Here is a 21,331-nt window from a genome sequence, read left to right as displayed (position 1 = left end):
TAGCGCTTCCTGTCTGTTTCTTACACGCGCACTGTAACTCTTTAGATTCTCTTCACACCAAACAACCCGGTTTGTGAGCTGTAGATGGCGCAATTCGCTACTTCTTCTTTTCGTTCACAACTTTTTGAGGGAGGGGAAAACTAACCTTAAAGCTAGACACGTTTTGGTTTATAATTGCACTCCAAAAATTTCTCTATATAATTGATCTTCCTTCTTACCTTACAGACTAGAGCCTACAGCTTTATTACTAAGAGAGCGGGAGTATACTCCAACACTCCACAATAGAAAGTGAAAAAGACAGTGTAAAGTTCGCTACTTGAGATATAGATTGTCTAGAGATTGTCAGCACAACACGACTGTGGTTATACCGTGATTGTCGAAAGTGACCTTACGAGACGAGCCCAATAGCCCCAAAAGTCTCAACTTCGTGTAGCGACCGATCTTCTGTCGATCGCAAGAAGATACAAAAGTCGAAACAAGTACAGTTGTCTCGGAACCGGATGCTCTCGCGCTAGGTCTATAGATTGGTACGTAGAGTATAGAGTCTAGAGATTGTCACCGTTTCGAGTACCGACACGTACGTCAAAAGTGCCTTTGATATATTTGATGATTGTCAAAACGCGCTTCTTTTGATTGTCGATCCTCGCGTGGGTTGATCACGCTGGATTGTCTTATCTAAGGAGTAGTTTGCTTACCACTAAACTTTGCCACGCACAATTGCTTTCTACACCTATAGTACGCTATCGTAAAGCTAGATGCATTCACCAATCTCTCTTATATCGCTACAAGCTATGGGCTCAGTTTTTTTCTTCTTTTGGCTAATTACTCTACAAAACTGTTTCCTATACACCTGTCGTCACACCTGACGTATTAACACGATGGGTGACGTCGTCCTACACGAATACACACCCTGCCTTTTTGGATCGTTTCAGGTCCAGCACACCACACACAACCGAAACACGCACTCATACAAACACTCACGTCTTTGGAAAAAAAACAGGCTATTCGGGGAGAATTCACACACGCGCCAATTGTGCGGAAGGATTCACAAGTTGGTTAGGTTAGGTTAAGTTAAAACTTTGCACCCAAAAATCTGTCCCGATCGCAAAAAAAAACGTTTTACACCAACCGAGCAGTTCCGTACAAGTAGAACGGGTTCGAATGGATGCGGGATTACTTCTGATGATCTTCAACTTCCGCGCAGAGTCGTTCCGCTGTACACGTCTTTCGCTCTGTCCGCTTCTTTACCAGGGCGCTACCACAGACGACTACGAAAGACGACTTCAGAACAGAACAGAAACCCACACCGTGCCCCGTGTGCTGCTGATCAACCGGTGTGTTGTGTACGCAATAGCACACACATCCACAGAATCAAACCGACATCAACGCGCGAGAAGCGGAAAGATCACGCAAACGGTTACCGGTGTGTTTGTGAGGCAAAACCGGGTTGTATTGGTTGGTAATTATTTTTGATTATGGCTGGAACCGGTTTTTCGGTCGGGTTGTCTGCACGGTCGACGATCTTCGATTCGAACCACGCACGCCCCAAAAGCAGGAGGAATCATGAAGTAATGCCGCGCGTCAGAGGAAGATTTTTCTTCACTCGTCGGTTTCGTACCAACCCGGACACGTTGTTATGCTTATGTGTGTATGTGCCCTTTTCCTTTGCCGACTTGACCGGGTGTAGGTAAAATACACCGTCTTCTGATGCGAACCTTTAAAATGAACAACAAACCCTGCTGCTTTTCAAACGTTTTGGTTCGAGTCGTGTGAGTGTGTTTTATTTTTCTTCGTCTTACTGTACCTTCCTTCGCACCTTTTTTTTGAGTTGCTTTTTCAAGCTTTGGCTGTATTGCGTAGATATATCTCTCTGGTTTGGTCTGATACACACCTGACCCTGTAGCGCTGTTTCCGCTTTTTTTCTTTCCTTTGCTTGTTTGGCTTTATGCTTTCGACCTCACACCCTTCATACACCTTCCTTTTTTAACTGCTCTTCTTCAGCGTAATCATGCACACACACTATCTAGCTGTTTGGGAGCGAGAGAATGTGATCTTTGAAGAAGATCACAAGCCAGAAAACACGCAACTACGATCAGTTCTGGCTTTTCACCTTCGGCCCGTCTACCTTTTTCCACCCCTTTTGTTTCTTTTATACGCTCACAAACTCACATTCACACACATACACCTGACACGGGGTGGAATTCTCTTTAGTCGCACACCCTAAACACACCCTTCGCAGACATACGCACTCACACATACACTTGCTCAGTAAGAAAAACTATAGCCCACCGTCCAGCTCATCAAAAGGCCTAAGAATCTTCGACCGTACTCTCCCTTCTTTGGTCTTAGTGTAAGAGAAAGAAGAAGAAGAAGACAATTACCCACAGCGTTACCGCGTGTGTGTATATGTGTGTATTGGCTTTGGGTTCGGTTTCGATTTTTCCACCACTTGATCGTTTGCTCCCCGGTCTATTTCCTCAATGTTTTTTTTCCCTCCCTTCTTTTCCTGCTACTTTTCCTGATATGTTTCTTTATGATTTTTATGTTTGTGTTTTTGTTCTTCCTTTTTCTTTTCTCTAAAAGTTTTTAGTTGATTTGTTTGGTAGACTTCACGTTCTTCGTTCTCTAGCCGCTCATTAGCTGACTTGTTTTTTTTTTGGTTGTTGCTTTCTTCTATTTAAACCCGTTTGCTTCTCCTTTCGTTTCTTTTCGCTAGCGTCTTCTTATCTATCAACAACAACAACAGAGAAGAAGTTGAAGAATACACACACACAGACACTCAGGAGTGTACACGCGAATGATTCCAAAATTGCCCAAAAAGCACGACGCAGCTATTGGGGCGTGTGTGTGTGGTTTGTTCGCAAAAAATAACACACAGGAAGGAATGCGAGAATGATTTGCAGTTGAAAATATCACCACCCCGTCCGCACGTTTTTCCTTCACACGGCAACGTGGTTTCAACCCCTGTGTGTAAATTGCACAAAGCGCGTCTGGCAAACGCGGACGAACGAGCGCGATCAAGCTAGCGATCAAGCGTTTTTGGGGTGTAATTTTAATGTTTGTTTCGGGTTTGTTTTGGGTGGTTTTTTTTTCTTTAAGAGAACCTAAACGCGTCACGTATGCAATGATCCTGGATGCCGAGTCTCAGAGAACCGTTGTGACCCCTTTCGTAATGAAGTTTGTGGCAATTGGATTATGTTTTCTTCTTCGCCAGCAAGTTTTTTTTTCCAGTGCGATCAGTAGCAGCAGCAAGCGGGTCTCATATCATAACCCAGTCAAAACTAACCTGTTACACACTTAACGCTTTCGTCCCGTATATATATGATATTGTTTTGCTTTGTACCGCCAATTGGTTTCGCGTCCTTTTTGCTTTAACGGGGCGAAACGTTCGTGACCCAAACCGTACAACCACACCGCGGTATACGTGGCGCGAGTGTTTTTTTTTTGCTTGTCTGTGATTGGACCAAGGTAAGCGTGTTTTCTGATACAGGGCCGGAGGGGACTTGGTTCCTGGTGGAGGTTTGGGGTTTCGGGAACCTCGGAGGAGGAAAAGCGTGTGAAAAGGGTAGGCGGGTCACAATAGGGATACACCACGCAAGGGCGTCCGCACGTTGTTATGCACGTTGCTGCTCCCTTTGACTTTGTGTTGTGAATTCGTGAAGGGATTTTTGTTATTTTGTTTTTTTTTTTTATTGGGGAACGCTTCAGCTTCTGGTTGTGTCAGGTTAGGTTGATTCGACCCCTCTCTTTTATACGTTGTTGTCTCCTCCTCTCGGATGTTTTATGTCGACGTACCACCACTACGAACACGCACACACTCACTCAACCATAAAACACGCACGCAAAGAAACGCACAGTGATGCGCTGGAACGGGCGTACGTGGTCCCTCCGCTGGATGTCTTTCTGCGGTGTATAACTTAAGGTTTGCACTCGGAGGATCGTGAATCCTTCCTTCCGCGAACGATAGGATGAACAGAACTTACTTAAGCAAACAACCGACAACAAGGGGAAAACGCTCCGCGGGATGGTAGGAGGTGTGGTGTGTTGGGGTGGAGGTGGCTGTGACCGGTACGAAAAACGGAGCACGAAACTTTTGGCACGAAACGTGGAGAAACACTTAGACGCACAGGCGACACTTTACACAACACTCACGCTGTTTCAATGCGGCACCTTCACGACGAAGACGTTCACGCACTCACACGCACTGAAAGGAATGCTAGAAACCGCGCGCACAACACGAAACAACGATCGAAAAAAAAGTGGAAAAAGAGAGAGAAAGAGAGAGAGAAAGAGTAGATGAGATAAAGAGTTACAAAAGGGGTTGAGAATTGGAAAGAACAAATGCAGCTAGCTGCGGATATACTGTACTATCCACGGCGGCGATCGACGCTGATCGGCCAAACCGGAGAACGGGTTCGAGTCGGAATGCGAGACAGAAAATAAACAAACCACGAACCAACACTAAACCACGGGTAACTTGAGCCCTTGCGAGTGATCTTCTGCAATGGAATCTTTCGCTGCTTTCGTTCTGTTGACCCCTTCCCACCACACACACACACACGGGAAAGTTATCTTTCACGCGGGAAACCGCCCGCACCGGATAGTGTTCTTTTGCGTAGAAGGGTGTAAGGGTGCCCTCGTCTGGGGGAGATAGTTGAGGTGAGAAGGGCCAGAGAAGGTGTTTGAGAATAGAAAGTAAGCAGTGAGCAGAATGCAACTAGAATATGATCGCATTACCTTTACACCAAAAAAAAAGTTGCACACACACGGAAACTGTGTGATCGCTTTTTTCGGTTCCAAAAAAACGTAAGAATTAAAGCTCAACTTTAGATTTCTGTTTTTGCAGAAAAGAAGGGCGATAAAAACACAGTCTCACACACGCTCACACACACTAAAGATCTGAATGCTGCGATCGTACGAATTGTGGATGTTACAGCAATGGCAAGAAATTCCCTGTTTCCGGATCTAACTTTACCAAGAGCAGTAAGAGTAAAGCAAAACAATAAAAAAAACCAGCAACTCTTAAGTACCGATCGGTCGTTTGATAGAAAGAAAGAAAGAAAAAAAACATCCGTACACTCAACCGTTTGTTAAGATGCGATTGCTGGACCGATACTGGCGCGCGTTAGTGTTACAAACTTTTGTTAAGATATTAATATGTTGTTATTGTTGTTGTTTTGTTGTATACTGATAACTGTGAGAGCGGCGGATAGATTGGAACGGGTTAAAGCGAAGACTGTATGAAGACTGAAACGAAATCGACTGGTTTTTCGAGGTAATAACAAAACGGCAGAGAACGCAACCAACATAAATACATAAAAGATATGTACTGCGAGCGCGAAGCCCGACCGAACACGGCGGAACCCGGGAACCCGAACCCGATATCCCCGGTTAGTCGGACGTCGTCGGTGCGTCCTCTCGCCCGTTCGGGTGGAGAACCGGACCGAATGGAAAAACATGTTGCCGAACGATGGTGGCGATGATCGAACGAAACCGTCGCTCTTTCTTTCGCTCCTTCACCGCCTTCAAGGCTAATAAGCTGGCTGGCTGCTAATCATGCTGCTGCTGCTGCTGGTGATGATGATGATGATGATGATGATGATGATGATGCTGTTGATGATAACCGCGGTACGGTGGCGTTGATGATGATGCGCGCGCGGTGTGAAGCTGTTGCTCTTTGTTCCACGAGCGAAAACGTCCAGCACGGTGGTATGAGCAAAAGTGAGAAAGCAGCACACAAATACACTTACCCAAAAACATTCAAAAGGGGTTGTGGAGCATGTGGGGATGGGGAGACATACACGCAGGTTGGAGCATAGTACTCCGGAAGTGGAAACGGGGTAGCTAGCACACACCATCTTGAGCAGGGTGAGTGAGCAAACGAGCAATAAGAACATCTCAATCGCTTTCTCGGACGGAGAGTTCGAAACCCCCCGTCCGTCAAACCAACGGAAAGCGCAAACACACACACGCGCACACACAAAAACCAGCCTACCAGTGCGCCGAATCGCCGAGGCCTTTACGGCATACGGTTTGAAGAAAATTCCTTCGAGAACGAGAACTTCAGCCGAGCGAGCCGGAATGAGGGTTCTTCATGCGATTCGGCTCACTCGCACGTTCTCGCTAGTATAGCTTTTGCAATCAGTAGATTTTTGCGGGGGATCATACACGCTGTTTTTTTTTTTTGTTTTTGGTCTATACCATGCATAAAACATGTTATGTACCCGACCAGAAGGAACCTCCGCTGGGTGAGTGTAGTGAACTGACGAACAATCCGTAACCGATGCAAGGGAGAGCCGCCAAAGTATCAACCAGAAACGCATTCATGAGCTACTATGGGGGCGCGAGTGGTTGAGTTTCTTTCTTCACGGCAAGAACTCACCCCTGTGGAGGATGATGCCTTTTGCACGGTACATCAGGGGTGATCATTTGGAGATCACACAGAACGTTGGATGAGGCAAACGCAAAAAGCAAGAGTCTGGTATGCGAGTGCGAATTGAAATGTAGAAGAGGGAAAAAAACCGGAAACCGGATGAATAATTACACGAAGAAGATGCTACTCGTCTTCGATCAATCGAATGATCGTTACGTTGCTTGGTTTGGGTTTTGTGTTTTTTGCTTCAAACTTAACATACTGAAATATTTTTCAGAGATTTTCAGGTATTGAAAACACAAAATCAAGCTGGTTTTACAGAAATTTGAGAAATGAAATATTAATTGTATTATTACTTAACATAACTCATGTAGTATGATAACAAAAAAAAGTTTACATTATTTTTTTTTTATTTAACCAAAAAAATGGACGCGTAAATGAGGACTGATAGTCCTCGTATACAAAAGAAAAATAAAAATAAAATTTTAAAATTTCCAATTTAATTGAAATTTTTTAAATCTGTAACTTAATCGATAAATACTTAAAAAATTACGTAAAAAATAAAATTTAATAAATGAATAGTTTAATACATAAATAAATAATTAAAATGTAATATAAACATTTACATATATTACATCTTAAAAATATTTCAATATGGAAGCATTCATCCAATTGATAATCTTAGTATTACTTCAGGTAAACTGTACCTTTATGTGGTACTCACTTACATCGATTTGTTGTAAAGTACCTGCACCGCTTAGCCAAGGTGAGCATACGGAAAAGTGAATACCATAAAAAAGCCCCCGAAACAACTCGTTACCGACGAACACTGTTACAAACACTTGTAGCGCACACAGAGCACACACCTGTGTGCAGATATTCGGCGAATCCGAATCCGAACCCGCTGTTCATGTAATGTCGATATCATAGCATACCGAACCAACCTGTTTCCATCCGAACTAATGGCGCTTACGAACGCGATACGACCGAGAACACAAACGGCAAATTTTCCACACTTCGGTTAGATAAACGACTGCACGACAGCACGCGTTCGTGAAAAATCGTTCGTGGAAAAGGACAGCTAGCCGTGGCATCGAAAATCCCCACCACAGTCATCATCATCATTTCACAACTCCCCCGTTTCGATGAGAGGGGTGGGAAATGTTTCTTATCAGCGTACCGTCATCGTGTGACAACGGTGTGGAAAGCTTTCGCAACTCGAACCTCGATGTGGAAATCGCAATTTCCCCATGCGACACTGAAAGCTCACCACGCTATGAACAAGTTCCCTGTTTGCGTTTGCACACAACAACAGGTTGACAAGGATCTGCCAGCAACAGGGTGAGCTTTTTCTGGCGTAAAAAGCATCGAGCTTGAAGCAACAAGCGACTGATGTTGAGCAACAAGCGAAGCTTGTTGCTTCCTGCGACACACTTTCCCCAGTCTGTAGCATTTGTTGGAGGCATTTCTTCGGAATGTGACATAGCGACTTTTGTGAAGGTGTGTGTGTGTGTGGGTGTGTGGACGTAACCATCATCGGTTGCAAAGCATCATCACTCTTGGGAGGATTCGGGTTCAAGATTCCCACACCGCTTCTTATTGCCAGGCATGCCGAATGGGCTTTTAGTGCGGGCGCCCGGTGATTTGTACGACGACAACGGAAACGAGTGTTTTGAGCTGGGATCAGTTTTTAACGTAAACTGCACATTAAATCTGGCCTAAATTATCTAGCAGCAAGTGGATTGTTTGAACATTGTTCGAATATTAAAGTGGCAAATTAAATGTTTGCGTCCGCAAAGAAGCATCCAATATTAGTGCTGTATCGAAATGTTACTAAAATTGATTTTATGGTAAAAATACTAAAACCGTCGGCACATGTTTTACTTGAATTTGTGCGTTTTGAAAAAAAAGTATTCCACACTTATTAAAATTAGTAAGTAATACGCAAATAGTTATTAATCTATGATCAGTAGGTTTTTCTTAGTTATCGATTTGACAGGATTATATTACACAAATCTAAGATGTTTCAAGTTGAATCGTACAGAGGTATTTTGTTTTAAATAACAATTCTTTTCAGAAGATGTTTAACAACGTTTTAACGAGAAAGCTCTTTTTCATAACAATATAATTCAACGTCTTCTATAATATCTTTTTAACCGCCATCTTTAAAGCCTTCAACAAAGCCTATTTCACCAACAAATCATTAAAAAGCAAATGATAAAATAACTGTGCCGTTGTTAACATTTTAAGCTTGATTTACGGAACAAATAATTTTTAAATTAATCTTCCGAAAGAAGTGATCATCATCCAACATAAAAACCAACCATAATCAAACAGGATGTAACAAGTGCAATAAACTTGAAAATGTATATGTATATTAACAAAATTTCACAAGAAGAGCAATATCAACTATTCATTCGTTATTCGTCGATATTTCTTCCTTTTTAATAGTTTAATTATAAACATAATCCTTTTGTTATAAATGTTTAATTTTTATTCTTCATTGCATTTTTCATAAATTTCGGAGCTAACAACATGTCCGTAGTGTAGAAACACAACAACAATAATAACACATGTATCACATAAAAAGAAAAAATTGTACGAAATCATTTGGTATGAGTGTTCTAACCATCATTTTTTCAGTCTTTAGGCGATGTCTAAAACATGAAAATTATAGTAAACTTTTCTGTCAAAACCGGATCAGTGTAATGATTTTTTTTCTGTCAAAAAGAATTTTAACTTAAAGCGAAACATTTTTTCACTTCATCCGTATTTTTGAGCATAATTAAAAGCAGATAATTCGTGGATGATTATTGAAAATATATGTTTTTGTGGAAAATATAGAAAAAGAATGATCAAACTGATTAACGGAAATGCCAAATTAACACTATTGAAATTAAAATACATCAAAATTTATATCCAAAAAGCTTCAAACATTTCTATACGCAACGCCAGCAAATATAAATCCAAACGACAAAAACAGGACTCAAAACCAACAAAAGAACATATAAAATGATTTAATAATCTTTCGAAGAAGTGCACGAAGTTGAAACATCAATTCAGTCCATTCGAAAACTGGACAACAGTATAAGCCGATGGATGCGCCCATCCGTACATTATTGGGTATTGAGAAAATTGAAAGGTACTTTCGAGGGGTTTTTTCCCTATCACCATCAACCATTATACACACGAGCGTCACAACGTTCACCAATCTGGAATACTTATCCTTTTTTGTTGTTGCTTTCCCATCAGTTCCACCCCTAAAAACCACCCCCCGATCTGATCTCATTGTGTGGATGGGTCGAAGAAAGATGCGTCGCACATGAACACGGTCCAGCACAGATTTATGCAGAATCCGCTTCAACCTTTCGTCATGTGGGGCAGTTTTTCCAACGGCAACACGCACACGCCGGTGTGCGAAAAACGGAAAGATTAAAAAACCTTACGTCCAAAGGCAAAAACGCAAAATGGATACGCATCTTATCCTATCCGGCCGGGGCACTTAGGCATTACTGGGCCCGAACCTTTCAATCCCCGACCAAAAACCTTCACCTCACTGTCTGTACTAAATCCCAACGGGGAACGGGGCACGATGGCAGTTATGCATTTTCCATTAGCCATTTAGCCGTTGCTCTAGCTCTGCCCCTCTCCTTATATGTGAATGTGATTTTTTGTGGGTGAGTGTTTTGCGCATGAAAGCATTACAGAAAGCGAAGAAGAAAAAGGGTCTCGTACTGTTGCTTTTAAAAAGGTGTAGATATGTCTTGCACTGCTTGTTTATTATCCTCTTGCATACCTTTTGCACAAAGGTTTTTTTCGATACATTCCACCTTCGCCGAAAAAATTTTTATATGAATAATCGAGATGATGGCAACAGAAAAGAAAATATCCAAATCATTGACCATCGGTACACCTGGATGGATGAACTTTTTACAAATCATTCGTTGAAATCCGTTGTGCATGTTGTGGTGCTTCCCGCAAATGCACCAAATCGTGCACAAGACAATACAACTTCATGCAATCCTTAGTCGCCCCAAAAAATGGTGAAGAAGCACCATAGGACCAGGTGAAAATCAAATCCGCTCCATAACAGCACAGGAAGGGCATTTTTTTACTGTCAGCTTTTCAGCTCCATGTGTGTGAGAATGCAACGCGTTCTAAACGTTGGAGAATTTCTCCGAACGAGACGCTCCAATGAAATGTTCTCCGGATGGAGTGATTTTTTTTGTTTCGCTAAAGCTTTCTTTTTTTGTTGCTGTTGTTGCTCCGCCACACTTTTTCTTCACATTCGCAAAAGGGATTTAGATGACCAGCCATCATAGAGGGGGTCCATCTCTCAGGGCCCATCATCATCGACCGTTTTGCACTCTGGGACGATGAACGCTATTACAACCCGGTTACGACCTGACGTTACATGACCCACCATTCTCTTCCTCTGAAATAACACCCCTTCCATCCACCCTTTTTCTTCCTTTTTTCACCCTTCCCCAATTTAACCCCTATTCTTTCTATATGCTTTGCTCTCCTGGCACTGGCATATCAAAAAGGGATAAACGGGATCCCACGGGACGCGAAAGATCGCATAGGTCACAGGTCAGTTGTCACACGTCGCAAACGTTTCTCTCTCTGTGTGTATGTACCGAACGATTAACATATTTATCCTTGCCATTCACTTCGTTTCCAAAGCGAACACTCGGCAACGAGCGGGACACAATTTTTCCCTTCCTGGCACGAATAATGCCACACCCCTCAAGAGGGGGATGGGAAAGCAAATTAGTGATTCACTTGTTCATTACCATTAGCACATTTCATCACCGATCGCAAAAAGATTCTTGGTGGATGGTGTAAAAACTTTGTTTTCTTTTTTTTTGTTTTTTTTTTTGTTATAAGTTTCATTCACACGCGCAGCACGTTTTATCTTTTGTTTTCTTTACGTTCGTTTTGCATAATTTTTATAACACTTTTTATTTTCTTTTGATGTTTCGCTCGAGCTTTGAGGGTTACAAAAAAGCGGCTCAAAAAGTGAAACAAAAAAAACCGAAGTTAGTTCTACTTATCACGTTCGTTAACGGTAGAACGAGAGGCGCTGTAGAACGTTGACGTAAAGGCCACCACACACATAACGTTTTGCTGTCCGACTTTTTGTCGTCCGTTGCGTTAAATTTAAACCGCCGTAGAAAAGTGAGTTTCTTTTCATCTTTTTACCACGTAAGTAGATATTGTTTTTTATTTTGTTTTGTTTCGTTGCTCTCAATCTCTTGTCCTTTTTATATCATGTACAATCTAGTGAAATTTTCCCTTCGTAAACGTAATCCTTTTTCTAGGTTTTTTTTATTACTTAATAGATGTGAGTAGAAGCTACAGTTCACGAAAAAGAAAGGAAATAAAATCTCACTTTATGGAGATAAAAAAAAAACATGAAAATAACACACAGACACACAGCATCACTAATATGGTAAGAGAATGTGAAGTGAATGGCATTTGTCTCGCCTGTATGAAACTGTCCCCCCAATACCGGGGGTTGTAACAAAAGCGAACATAAAAGCTGGACACGGTGTGCTAACATAGCCATGCAAAAAAATATGCCGAGTCGCAAAATCCGTCGAACCGGAACCGCGTTTGTCCACGATTCCCGCGATGACAAGCGACCGGCGGAGGGCTTTGGAAGGATTTGCGCAAAACAAATTCACAACGACACATTAAATCCTTCACGGGGTGAGTGTTTTTGTTTTTCATGCTCAGGCCCCTCACCCCTTTGCGGAAGTTGTCCCTTGTTATATGGGGTGAGATATTTTCCCCCATTGGCATAGCTCACGTAAAGTAGGAAGGATAAAACTTCATACAAATTGACAGTGACGATATATTTGACAAATCGGTACCCAATTTTCGGTGATTAAGTAATGCTTTTTTGCAGTGAAATAAACTTTTTTATATGAATGATTTTTTAAAAATATTTATTTATACAACTGATAAAGATTTTCAATCAAATATCGCCAAGAAATATCGTTGCCTAAATAAACCTACCCCGAGAACAATTCGCGCTCCGCTGAGGGAAACATTAATTGCTATAAGATCATTGGAATAATCCTCAAACCACACTAAATTTGGAGTAAAATACAGCCCTTAATTCCGATGACAATAAGTGCAGTTTTGAGGCGCATGTCCTTTATGAAATGCATATCAACAGTAATGGGGCACTTCATTCTTTCCCGTGGAAATCCAGTCTATATTGATAAACCAGCCATTCTCCAACATCTTAAGGTTAACATGTAATATAATTAATTAACCCAAAACACTTATTAAGTTGAAGCAGAATGACGAGTTAGCCGAATCATCTTTAGAATATTAGATGTTCGATATCAGAATGACACCGGACAACTCTCACTTGTTGGCTTAAACGACCACTATGGTTACCTTTGCCAGCTAACTCTTTTCTTGTACAAAATTGTACGAAGGAGAAAAATCAAAGCAAAACCAACGGACTTTTCCTTTCTTTTTCCACAAAACCTACCTTTGATGTTCATTTATTTCTAACCATATTCAGTAGGTAATCCAATACAATAAAAAAACGTACGCGTATGTTTTAGAAAGCTAATCCATGTTACCTCATTTGTGCTGCTTCTCTTCGTGAAGTATTTAAATTTTCCTTCTCCATCTAAAACCCATCCACTCGCATCCTCCATCGAACGGAACAGCGTCTTCTCGTCTATCCTCTAAAAACTCTTTTTTTTTGCTGCAAAACGGCACATCCCTAAAACTGATGCCCTTCAAAAGTAAGCATCTGAAGCGTAAAGCTGCCGCCTTTCGTCACAAAACACACCACAAATGGGGCCTATAAAAGTGCGTACAGCAGGATGGTGGCCAAGGTGGTGTCATCAGTCTGAAAAGCGCCATTCAAATTCATTTCCCTTGTTATAACACACACCCACAATCGCGAATTGTTTTGCATTTCACATTCTTGTCTTCCCGCTCCCTTCCATTCTTCTCATCGCGTCGTCAGCAAAACCTTAAACAAGCAACTCCGGCACGCGTCTGATTGCGAGAGATAGGCATTCATCCTTACACGGTGAAAGGATAACGCAACGTAATAAGACAAGAAAACATCAGCAATCACAGCCACAGGTAGGTGGCAGCACCTCAAACGTTTGTCCCTGGGATGGGGAGAGTCGGGCGCTTTTCGTCAAGTGTAAAAGCTTTTCCACGTTTTCCGTCTTTGCTTTTACCATCATCGATAAAGTGTAAAGCACGGGTCGACGGCGGACGAGAGGTTTGTTTGATTTGAGTCAAGCCAAAACATTATCCAGTAAATGGCCGTGGAATGTTTTTGGTATGCCAGCTTAATATTCACAACTTACGGAATAGATAGAAAGGCATCAACTTTTCCATTCCTCTGCATGTCTCGGAAGGAAATCGTATTGAAATACGGCAAATAAATCCCATACAAAACACAAACGGAAGTATGCATGAAACGATATTTGGTTCGCACTGTTGTGATAAAACAATAGAGCAACACCAATCGAAGATGTAGCAAATGCGTTTGAAATGTGTCGTTTTATTTCTTCACCGTCAAGGTAAAGTGGGGGGAAAAAAGTTAAGCAAAAGTTTACAATAGGTTTCCCATCAAAGCTAAATGGCTATAAAATATACATAAAGGAAAGCAACTTGGTCCCTCAACGGTTCTGTTTTTGAATGTTTTTTTTTTTTGCTCGATAGATCGACTCTGTAGCTTCTTTTCTGCTCCCGTGGGATTAACCTAAATATGTTTGACGATACATGTTCCAGTCATTTTTCTTTTCGTCTGTGTTTTGGGGTATTTTTTCACATACATTTTAAATTATTCTTCTACTTTCTGAACCACTCGATCGGTACACATTTTATCGCTGTCAGCAAATACATTTCTCCCTCAGTGACATACACAAATTGGTAATGCTTCCAACAATTGATTTCAATTGCACCAGGCTTTAGTGTTCGGTGTACAAGTGAACTTCAAGGAAAATTATGGCAAACACTAAGAGAGCACGGAACACACATATACAAGGAAAAGGAAAAAAAATCCTTACCCTTATAAAAGCCTTCACATAGTTTCATTGTTTGCTTTCATCTTTAGCCCGCATGACACGTTATCGGCATATGTGGCTCGGCAATGTTTGGTCTTTCTTCACTTTCAAAGAGCGTTGAAACGTCTGACCGCCATAACCGAACAAGGGAACGACAAGCCTTTCTTTGGCAAAGGGAACTTTGTCCACTGGACAGGTAGCAAAATGTTTGCTAGAGCTGCGCGAACAAGACAATGCAACCATTGCATTACATTAGAGCCTTATGATCATAGCTCAGCACCGTACCCCGTTTCGCAAATGTTCATCATACTCCAACAGATCCAACGAATAGTGCGAAACAGTGCTAACCGTAACCAACAGCGAAAGATAAGCCTTCCACAACCGTTCAGTAGGATTTTTGCAGGAGGAAAAACAGGAAACAATTCTACCCACACACACAGATCCACCGAAGCGTGGTGGAAAAGTTTAACATCTCAAATGGGATTTACCTTCAGCTCGGGTATTCCATCGTGCGCAAATGTTTGAATTGTGATATTGCCTTTTCTGCTTGAGCACATGTGAGAAGCGGTTAAACGTTGGGAGAAAGAAGGTTTACATTCTTCGATTTCTGACGGATATACATCGTGGCGTTGAACGATTTCCTGGGCCCCAAAAAGTTCCTTCCCCGGTGAAGCAAATATACGTATGGTAGTCGCTTCTCTAACTGTGTGGTTGAATGTGCTAAAGAATCGAGCATTTTTAGCTCTTACTGTCTTTCCTTACTACAAACAAAGCATCGATCGTGTGCAAGAGGGATTTCACCATTATCCTTACCAAAACGGGCAACCATCAAAACGATGATCGATAGGAAATGGATTAATTTTGTAATATTTGCAATTGTCTTTCGACGGATTCGAGTGCACCCATGGCAAGTCAGCCGTTACTTACGGGAATCATGAAGGCAGAAACCAACGTAAATGTAACTTTAAAACCTTTCCATGTCGTATGATGCTATTCGTGACAGAAATGGACACTTTACAAGCTTTTATTTGTTAATGTGTGTGGTACGATAAACTATTAGGTGTACAAATATGTTTCGAGGGCAAAATTCCGCAGTATGGTGCAGAAAAACACAGTAGTTAAAATAAAAATGATTACCAAAAGTTAAATTTTTTTTATACTTTCACTACTTTTTTTCTATATGCATTTTGATTATTGTTGTGCTTGATTAGCACATCCAGCTATGTGGTAAAACAATTCTAGCAAGGCAGAAGTGGCCGGCGTAACCTTAGCGGTCATTAAGCCACGAAGAAGAAGAAGTCAAGAAGAGAGAACAACCTCAAGAAGCCAAGAAGAGGGAACTTCAAAATTAAACATCTTACCGATATGAGATTTGACATTTCTGCTTGACTTTTACTTGTTGCATTATTTTCGTAAACGCACAAAACTTACTTGTATACCCAATAAAAGACATTCTTTTGAAAATTCAGATGTGTGAATGGCCCTGTAATCAGAGGGTCAGCAAATAATTTGCTATGGAGATATCGACGATACAAACAAATAATTGAAAAGCTAAATACGTTAGCAAATGTATTTCTGTTCAACAAAATGCTTTTTCTGGCATAATCTTTACACACTTCAAATACCATCTATAGTTTCCTATGCATTACTACATCTTGCTACACACTGACATGGTTACTATTTTCTATTAACAATAACTATTGACAAATGTCTGTACCTTTGTCGTCTTTATCTTCATCATCGTCTTTATCCTTCAACCTTACCTTCCTCCAAAAAATGTGTTCCCCCACTGAAGCATATTTAACCAACTTCAACGGTTCTTTACCAACCATAAGTGTATGCGTGATGCGACCAAAAACGCCTAGAAGCATAAGTTATAAGGACATATGTACAGATGAATGGGTTTTCCCAACCTGCCACAAATGGTAGGCTTACCGAGCTGGCACAATGTACCACGAACAGTTACTACCTTTTGAAACGTTACCAACCATTCATGGTCGGATTTTCTTCGAGACGAGCTCCCAGCTAGCTTTGAGTGACGCTAGAGAAATGTTTAAATAGATATGAACCAATATTTACCCTTTATTTCAATATCGCTTTCTAATGTGATTCGTTCCATTTCCTCAACGAACGAAGCAAAAAAAAAATACATCCCACAAAAGGATGTACTACGAACGGGTGACAGACATACTCGCCCACCTCCGGAAAATCGAATCCGAAACCATATTTCTATTCAATCGCTGTATGGTTGCGGGCAGCAACACAGGAAATGTTACGGCAATGAGCACAGCGCACACGAGGAGCACACAAAAACGATCAAATCAGCATAAGAATCTGGAGATCCCGTCCGTCCTGGTGGAACCTTTTGCTAAGCGCATACCGCCTCTGGGAAAGCGAGGAAGAATCATTCCAAGGATTCCAGTTTTCCACCCAATATTAAGCTCCCGGTTAAGCGACCAGGTAAGAAGCTAATTTGTTTTGTTATTATAAGAGGATTTTCTCCCGAGACCGAGGTGCGTTATATTTCTGTACGGTTTCGAAATTTGGTACGTGTCGGAACGGGAAAGGGTTTCGTTGGCTGCTTTTTGGGGTTCTTTCTGCTGCACAAATCACCTTCTTGTAGGTAGTTTTTGGAAAATTTGGAAACGATTTTTGGCGAATGAAATAAATGTTCTATCGAAAGGTTCAATTATTCAGCCATTTTTTGTTAGTAACTTCCGTTGGTTTATTTCCCGGCAAATGCAATAAGAAAGTCCGCATTCACAGAAAGTAATCGATCCACTTGAGGTGGTAACGTCGTATCATACCGCACACACTGCATCACTGGTTCGTTGATTATACTGCTGCTGTCAAATAGTGTAAATGACGCAAAAGCTGAAGCTTTACAGATCCCAGAAGGGACCTGGCACTAGAGCTTGCGCTATCATTACACGTTTCATTAATCAAAAGTTCAGTTTGTAGTTTTTTTTTCTTTCTTCTATTTTTTTGTTAAGCTCACTTTCAATCTCGCGTACACTAGCGCTTTTCCGTGCATAAATGTTGTCCCAAGTTGTGCGGTGGCTAGCAGCGACAGAAACAGTGGGACAGGTTATGTTCACTGTGCAAAGAATAATGAAGCATCATGCTGTGTGCAAGGATCCAACCGCAGCATAGGAGTTGGGTCGCATGGTGCAAAGGAGGACACTCTTTTAATTTTGTACCATCTCAGAGCGGCGGTTCTGTTTCTTTTACATATTTCATACCGTAAAGTCAGTTAATTGAACATTGCGTTGGTCTTTGTGTGAAGAAAGAAGAACGCCAGCTTATCAGTAGCTTGATAACATCTCTAAAAGGTACAAAATATGTTAAAATAGGGAACATAATTAAATGTTTTTAACTTAACCTAATACACACAAACTGTATACAAGTGAAATTGATTCACATTATGTTTATTGCATAATAAAACATAATAACAAGTCGACTGTGGACTCGTGAAAAAAAAATCCTCTCCTCTGCACAGTGGGAAGTAATTCGTACAAATGCTAGGAAAATTTCTTTTCGCTGAGATAACTATTTTATTTATTATTTTGAAATAAAATGCATCCAGAAAAAAAACTTCGTTACAATAACACCATTTGTTCACAAAATAGATAAAAAAAATCGTCTTTTACTACGTATTGTGACTTAAGCAAGTTATTTTTCTCGAAACAAATGAGTGTTGGAATCTTAGATGTTGGCTTTACTACAGTTGAATCCTGTACAACTTCACAAAAAAACTAATTACTTTAAGGTTTTAAAATGACTTTTTCTAATTTCATCCCATGTCCGTACCCACTGTGCCCCAGTTCGAACAAACTCTGAAGTGTCTGATTCCACTCCAACGTTCTCTCCCTCTACTGACCGGTTGACAGAAAATAATAATTTCTCATTCTAATTGATATGGAAACGTTTTACGGTGTCGTCTGTCACTTCCCATTGCTATCAGCCTGACGTGAATACAAGACAGATATTTAATGTATAATTTCATTTGTCGACGACTACAGAAGCTTTTAGTTAATTTAAACAAAAAAAAACAATGCTTTATACAACTTTTACAATTTAGCATAATTTGTTCGATTTTGGCTAAAGGGAGTATCAAAAGAGAAGCGAATTTTTTTAAAATAAATTTCTGTTCGCTCAAATAATTATTGAAAGTTTAAAAGTGTTTGAACACGAAAAACAACCTTCTTCTTTATATATGGTATAGAGAGACAGGGAAAAACCCCACACCGATTGTGCCAATCAAAACAATTCAGCAAACAACGGTATGCAAAATTTGCTTCGCACATTCGTGCCCAACTTTGCTTCAAAAGCATTCCAAGGTGTCGCTGAAAATTTGATACAATTTCAACCCTTAACCCGGTACTTCCTGTTTCGGTTGCTCGTGAAACGTACCGAGTCCACCACGTCGAAGGTACACAGGTACCGCATTCAAGCGGGAAGAAATCAATTTCGTTCATAAATAAAACATGACGCGCTGGCGCTTCGTCCGCTAAAATAGCGCAAACTTTTGATAGTAGGCAAAATTTGAATGAGAATCTGTGGCTACGGCACGTGCAAATCATGGCCGCCGTGTAACAAAACATCATCGTCCACCACCACCGCTACCATCAGCCGTGGAATTAATGGACCTCAAAGATGAAGGTTTGCTTATTTGAATATTTCCATCCCTAGCATTTACTTTTTCATACATTTTTTGTAGACTTTTGTGCGAAATTTCCTGATTGCCTGAAAGCATTCGGAAACACTCGGTAACATGATAGATAATAGACAAAAGAGACGGTAAGATGTTAAGAAGGTAAGCTATTGTTTTGATAGCGATGGTTGGCCAAAAACTTTATCCACCTCGATTGATTGGTAGCTTATCTACGAAGAACATCCAAAATAAACCTTTTTTCTTCTTGGTTACTTTCATTATTTATTATTACATTACGTGAATATGTTTCAAATCATTATGCACAACTTCTTCATCATATTTTCGTTCGAAAAATATCCTCCATCACATGCGTCATTGTTCTTACCTCGAAAAGATTAAGGCCCCGCTAAAACGAAATAGAGATAGATATAAAAAAATGTGATAAAAACACACAACAATTTGCACGGTTTCGATGGTTTCGTAGCCGTGCACTACACTGAACACTGGCATCTGGGTAGAGTTAACCGAAACACGACACGTTACGCTACAATTTAGAACAGAGAGAAGTGTGCTCTAGATGTAAAAAGGAAGAAGATAGAAGAAGGTCGCTCTAAAAACGGATCGGGAACAATCGGTATAGTTGTGGAAAAGAGAAAAGAGATAGAAAAAAGATTTTAGAGATTAAGAAAAAGCGTTTTTTTTTTTTGTAGGAAACAATGTACAAAAGATTTTTTTTTCGGTAGTTTAAAATTGTATTAATTGCTTTGACGAGCACGGCTATTTTATAACGACAAGTTTTTTTTTTTGATTAAAAAAATAAATCGTATACATTATCATGATTTACGCCATCAGTTCCGGCACGACGTTTCGTGATTCATTCGTAATAATCGAATGTCACAAAATAAAATGTGCTCAATATTTTACACACAAATTTTCCTACTTGGGAAGAGAAAAAAACATTTCCCAAATACGTTCCCATACTCCACATAAGCGGTATACAAAGTGACCATACCATTTTGTTCCAATAATCATTCTGCATGGCGTTTGTGATGACTCGCTTCCCTACCCACGGAAAGCTAATGGAAAATAATTATTAATCAACAGTTTTACAGGTGCACCGATATATGTATGCACCGATATCGGATACGAGTGAAACGTATTGGAAAATCAAATGACTGTCCCCGTTCGCGTTCGTTTGATTCGAGTTTTACAAATGACGAACCATAATCAACAATGATGGCTGCACTAATTTTCAGCACCAGTAGCCATTAACGGTGTTTACCTGTGATGCAAACCGTAATCGAGTGTGCGTCATTTGTGATCGGAATTCAGTGGTTAAAATGTGCCTCGTTTTTGTCCAGCAAAACAAATACGAATGCATACAATTACATACTCATATAAACTGCACTAAGGGTAGCAATAACACAAGGGTAGGTATTTTTCTGCATAATCCTTTCTTCTCACCCGGTTGCATCGGATTGTCCCTCCTCCTAGCAGCTGCTGAGCCCCGGCTAATGCTCATTGGATACCGACGAATAATGCAAAGAATATGTGCTTCCCAATCGCGGGATAATTATTTCCAAATTAGTCGGAAAATCATCATCCACGTTTCCCCCAAATACGGGAAAGGGAGCTTTTTTCCACCGAACTGCCAACTTCGCATTTGGCCAATGTACTATCCCCGGTTTGTGGTACGCGGGTCAATAGGTTGTACACAACTGAATCTACATTTCATTTGATCATCACCACCACCGATTCAAGAGGACTTGCCTCATTTTCATGGGGTTTTTTTGTGTGCTGCACAGCACTGGGAGGTGACACTAAACTCCGTATTGAAGCTTTTGTCAGTGGCAGTAGTAAAAAGTTGTTTGATCACCATTAGCCACTGCCGCTGCAAAAGTTAGTCTGCGGGCTATGGGCCACATAAGCGGCAGGGAGACACGAGATGAATGGGGACGGACCATACGAAACATCAAACTGTGCGCACAGCAGGGTTCGAGCACTCTATTCGCTAGCAATGATGCGTTACAAACTAATGATAATGATATCAAAATCCGGACACCGGCACGGGGGGGTTAGGGTTTCTATTCCATTTTTCGAGGGAATGTCCCGCATTCCTGAGGCAGCATAATGCAGTATTGTGAAGATGGTTTTTGGGTGAAGCACACGCGGTGTTCCGCGGAAGCACATTGTATTGCCCGTATTTTCTACACCCCGGCAATCGCTATTTTCGTATAGGCAAAATTC

The 21,331-nt window shown here is 41.0% G+C and overlaps 1 protein-coding gene and 1 long non-coding RNA gene across 24 annotated transcripts in view; both read right to left on the bottom strand.

Annotated features, from left to right (window-relative positions):
- Nucleotides 1-21,331, bottom strand: part of LOC125775215 (polypyrimidine tract-binding protein 1) — a 308,123-nt gene that overhangs the window by 124,361 nt on the left and 162,431 nt on the right. For 20 of the 22 annotated variants that reach the window (XM_049445790.1, XM_049445800.1, XM_049445791.1 and 17 more), the window contains one exon: nucleotides 19,470-19,490. The exons of the other annotated variants lie outside the window; for them this stretch is intronic. In XM_049445790.1, coding sequence (XP_049301747.1) covers nucleotides 19,470-19,490 — 21 coding nt within the window. The remainder of the gene's footprint in view (nucleotides 1-19,469; nucleotides 19,491-21,331) is intronic. 22 annotated transcript variants of the gene reach the window in all.
- On the bottom strand, nucleotides 23-6,184 carry LOC125775232 (uncharacterized). 2 transcript variants are annotated; one of them, XR_007421157.1, is made up of 2 exons: nucleotides 4,738-6,184; nucleotides 23-4,216 (listed from the first exon to the last, which is right to left on the bottom strand). It is a non-coding gene; the product is annotated as an uncharacterized LOC125775232 (long non-coding RNA). The 2 variants fall into 2 exon arrangements; XR_007421156.1 differs by having other exon boundaries at nucleotides 5,078-6,184.

The sequence above is a fragment of the Anopheles funestus genome, chromosome 2RL (assembly GCF_943734845.2).
Source record: "Anopheles funestus chromosome 2RL, idAnoFuneDA-416_04, whole genome shotgun sequence".
In the NCBI taxonomy this organism is placed as follows: Eukaryota; Metazoa; Arthropoda; class Insecta; order Diptera; family Culicidae; genus Anopheles; species Anopheles funestus.
The sequence above is the reverse complement of the archived record's forward strand: the minus strand, read 5'-3'. Positions and strand labels throughout refer to the sequence as shown.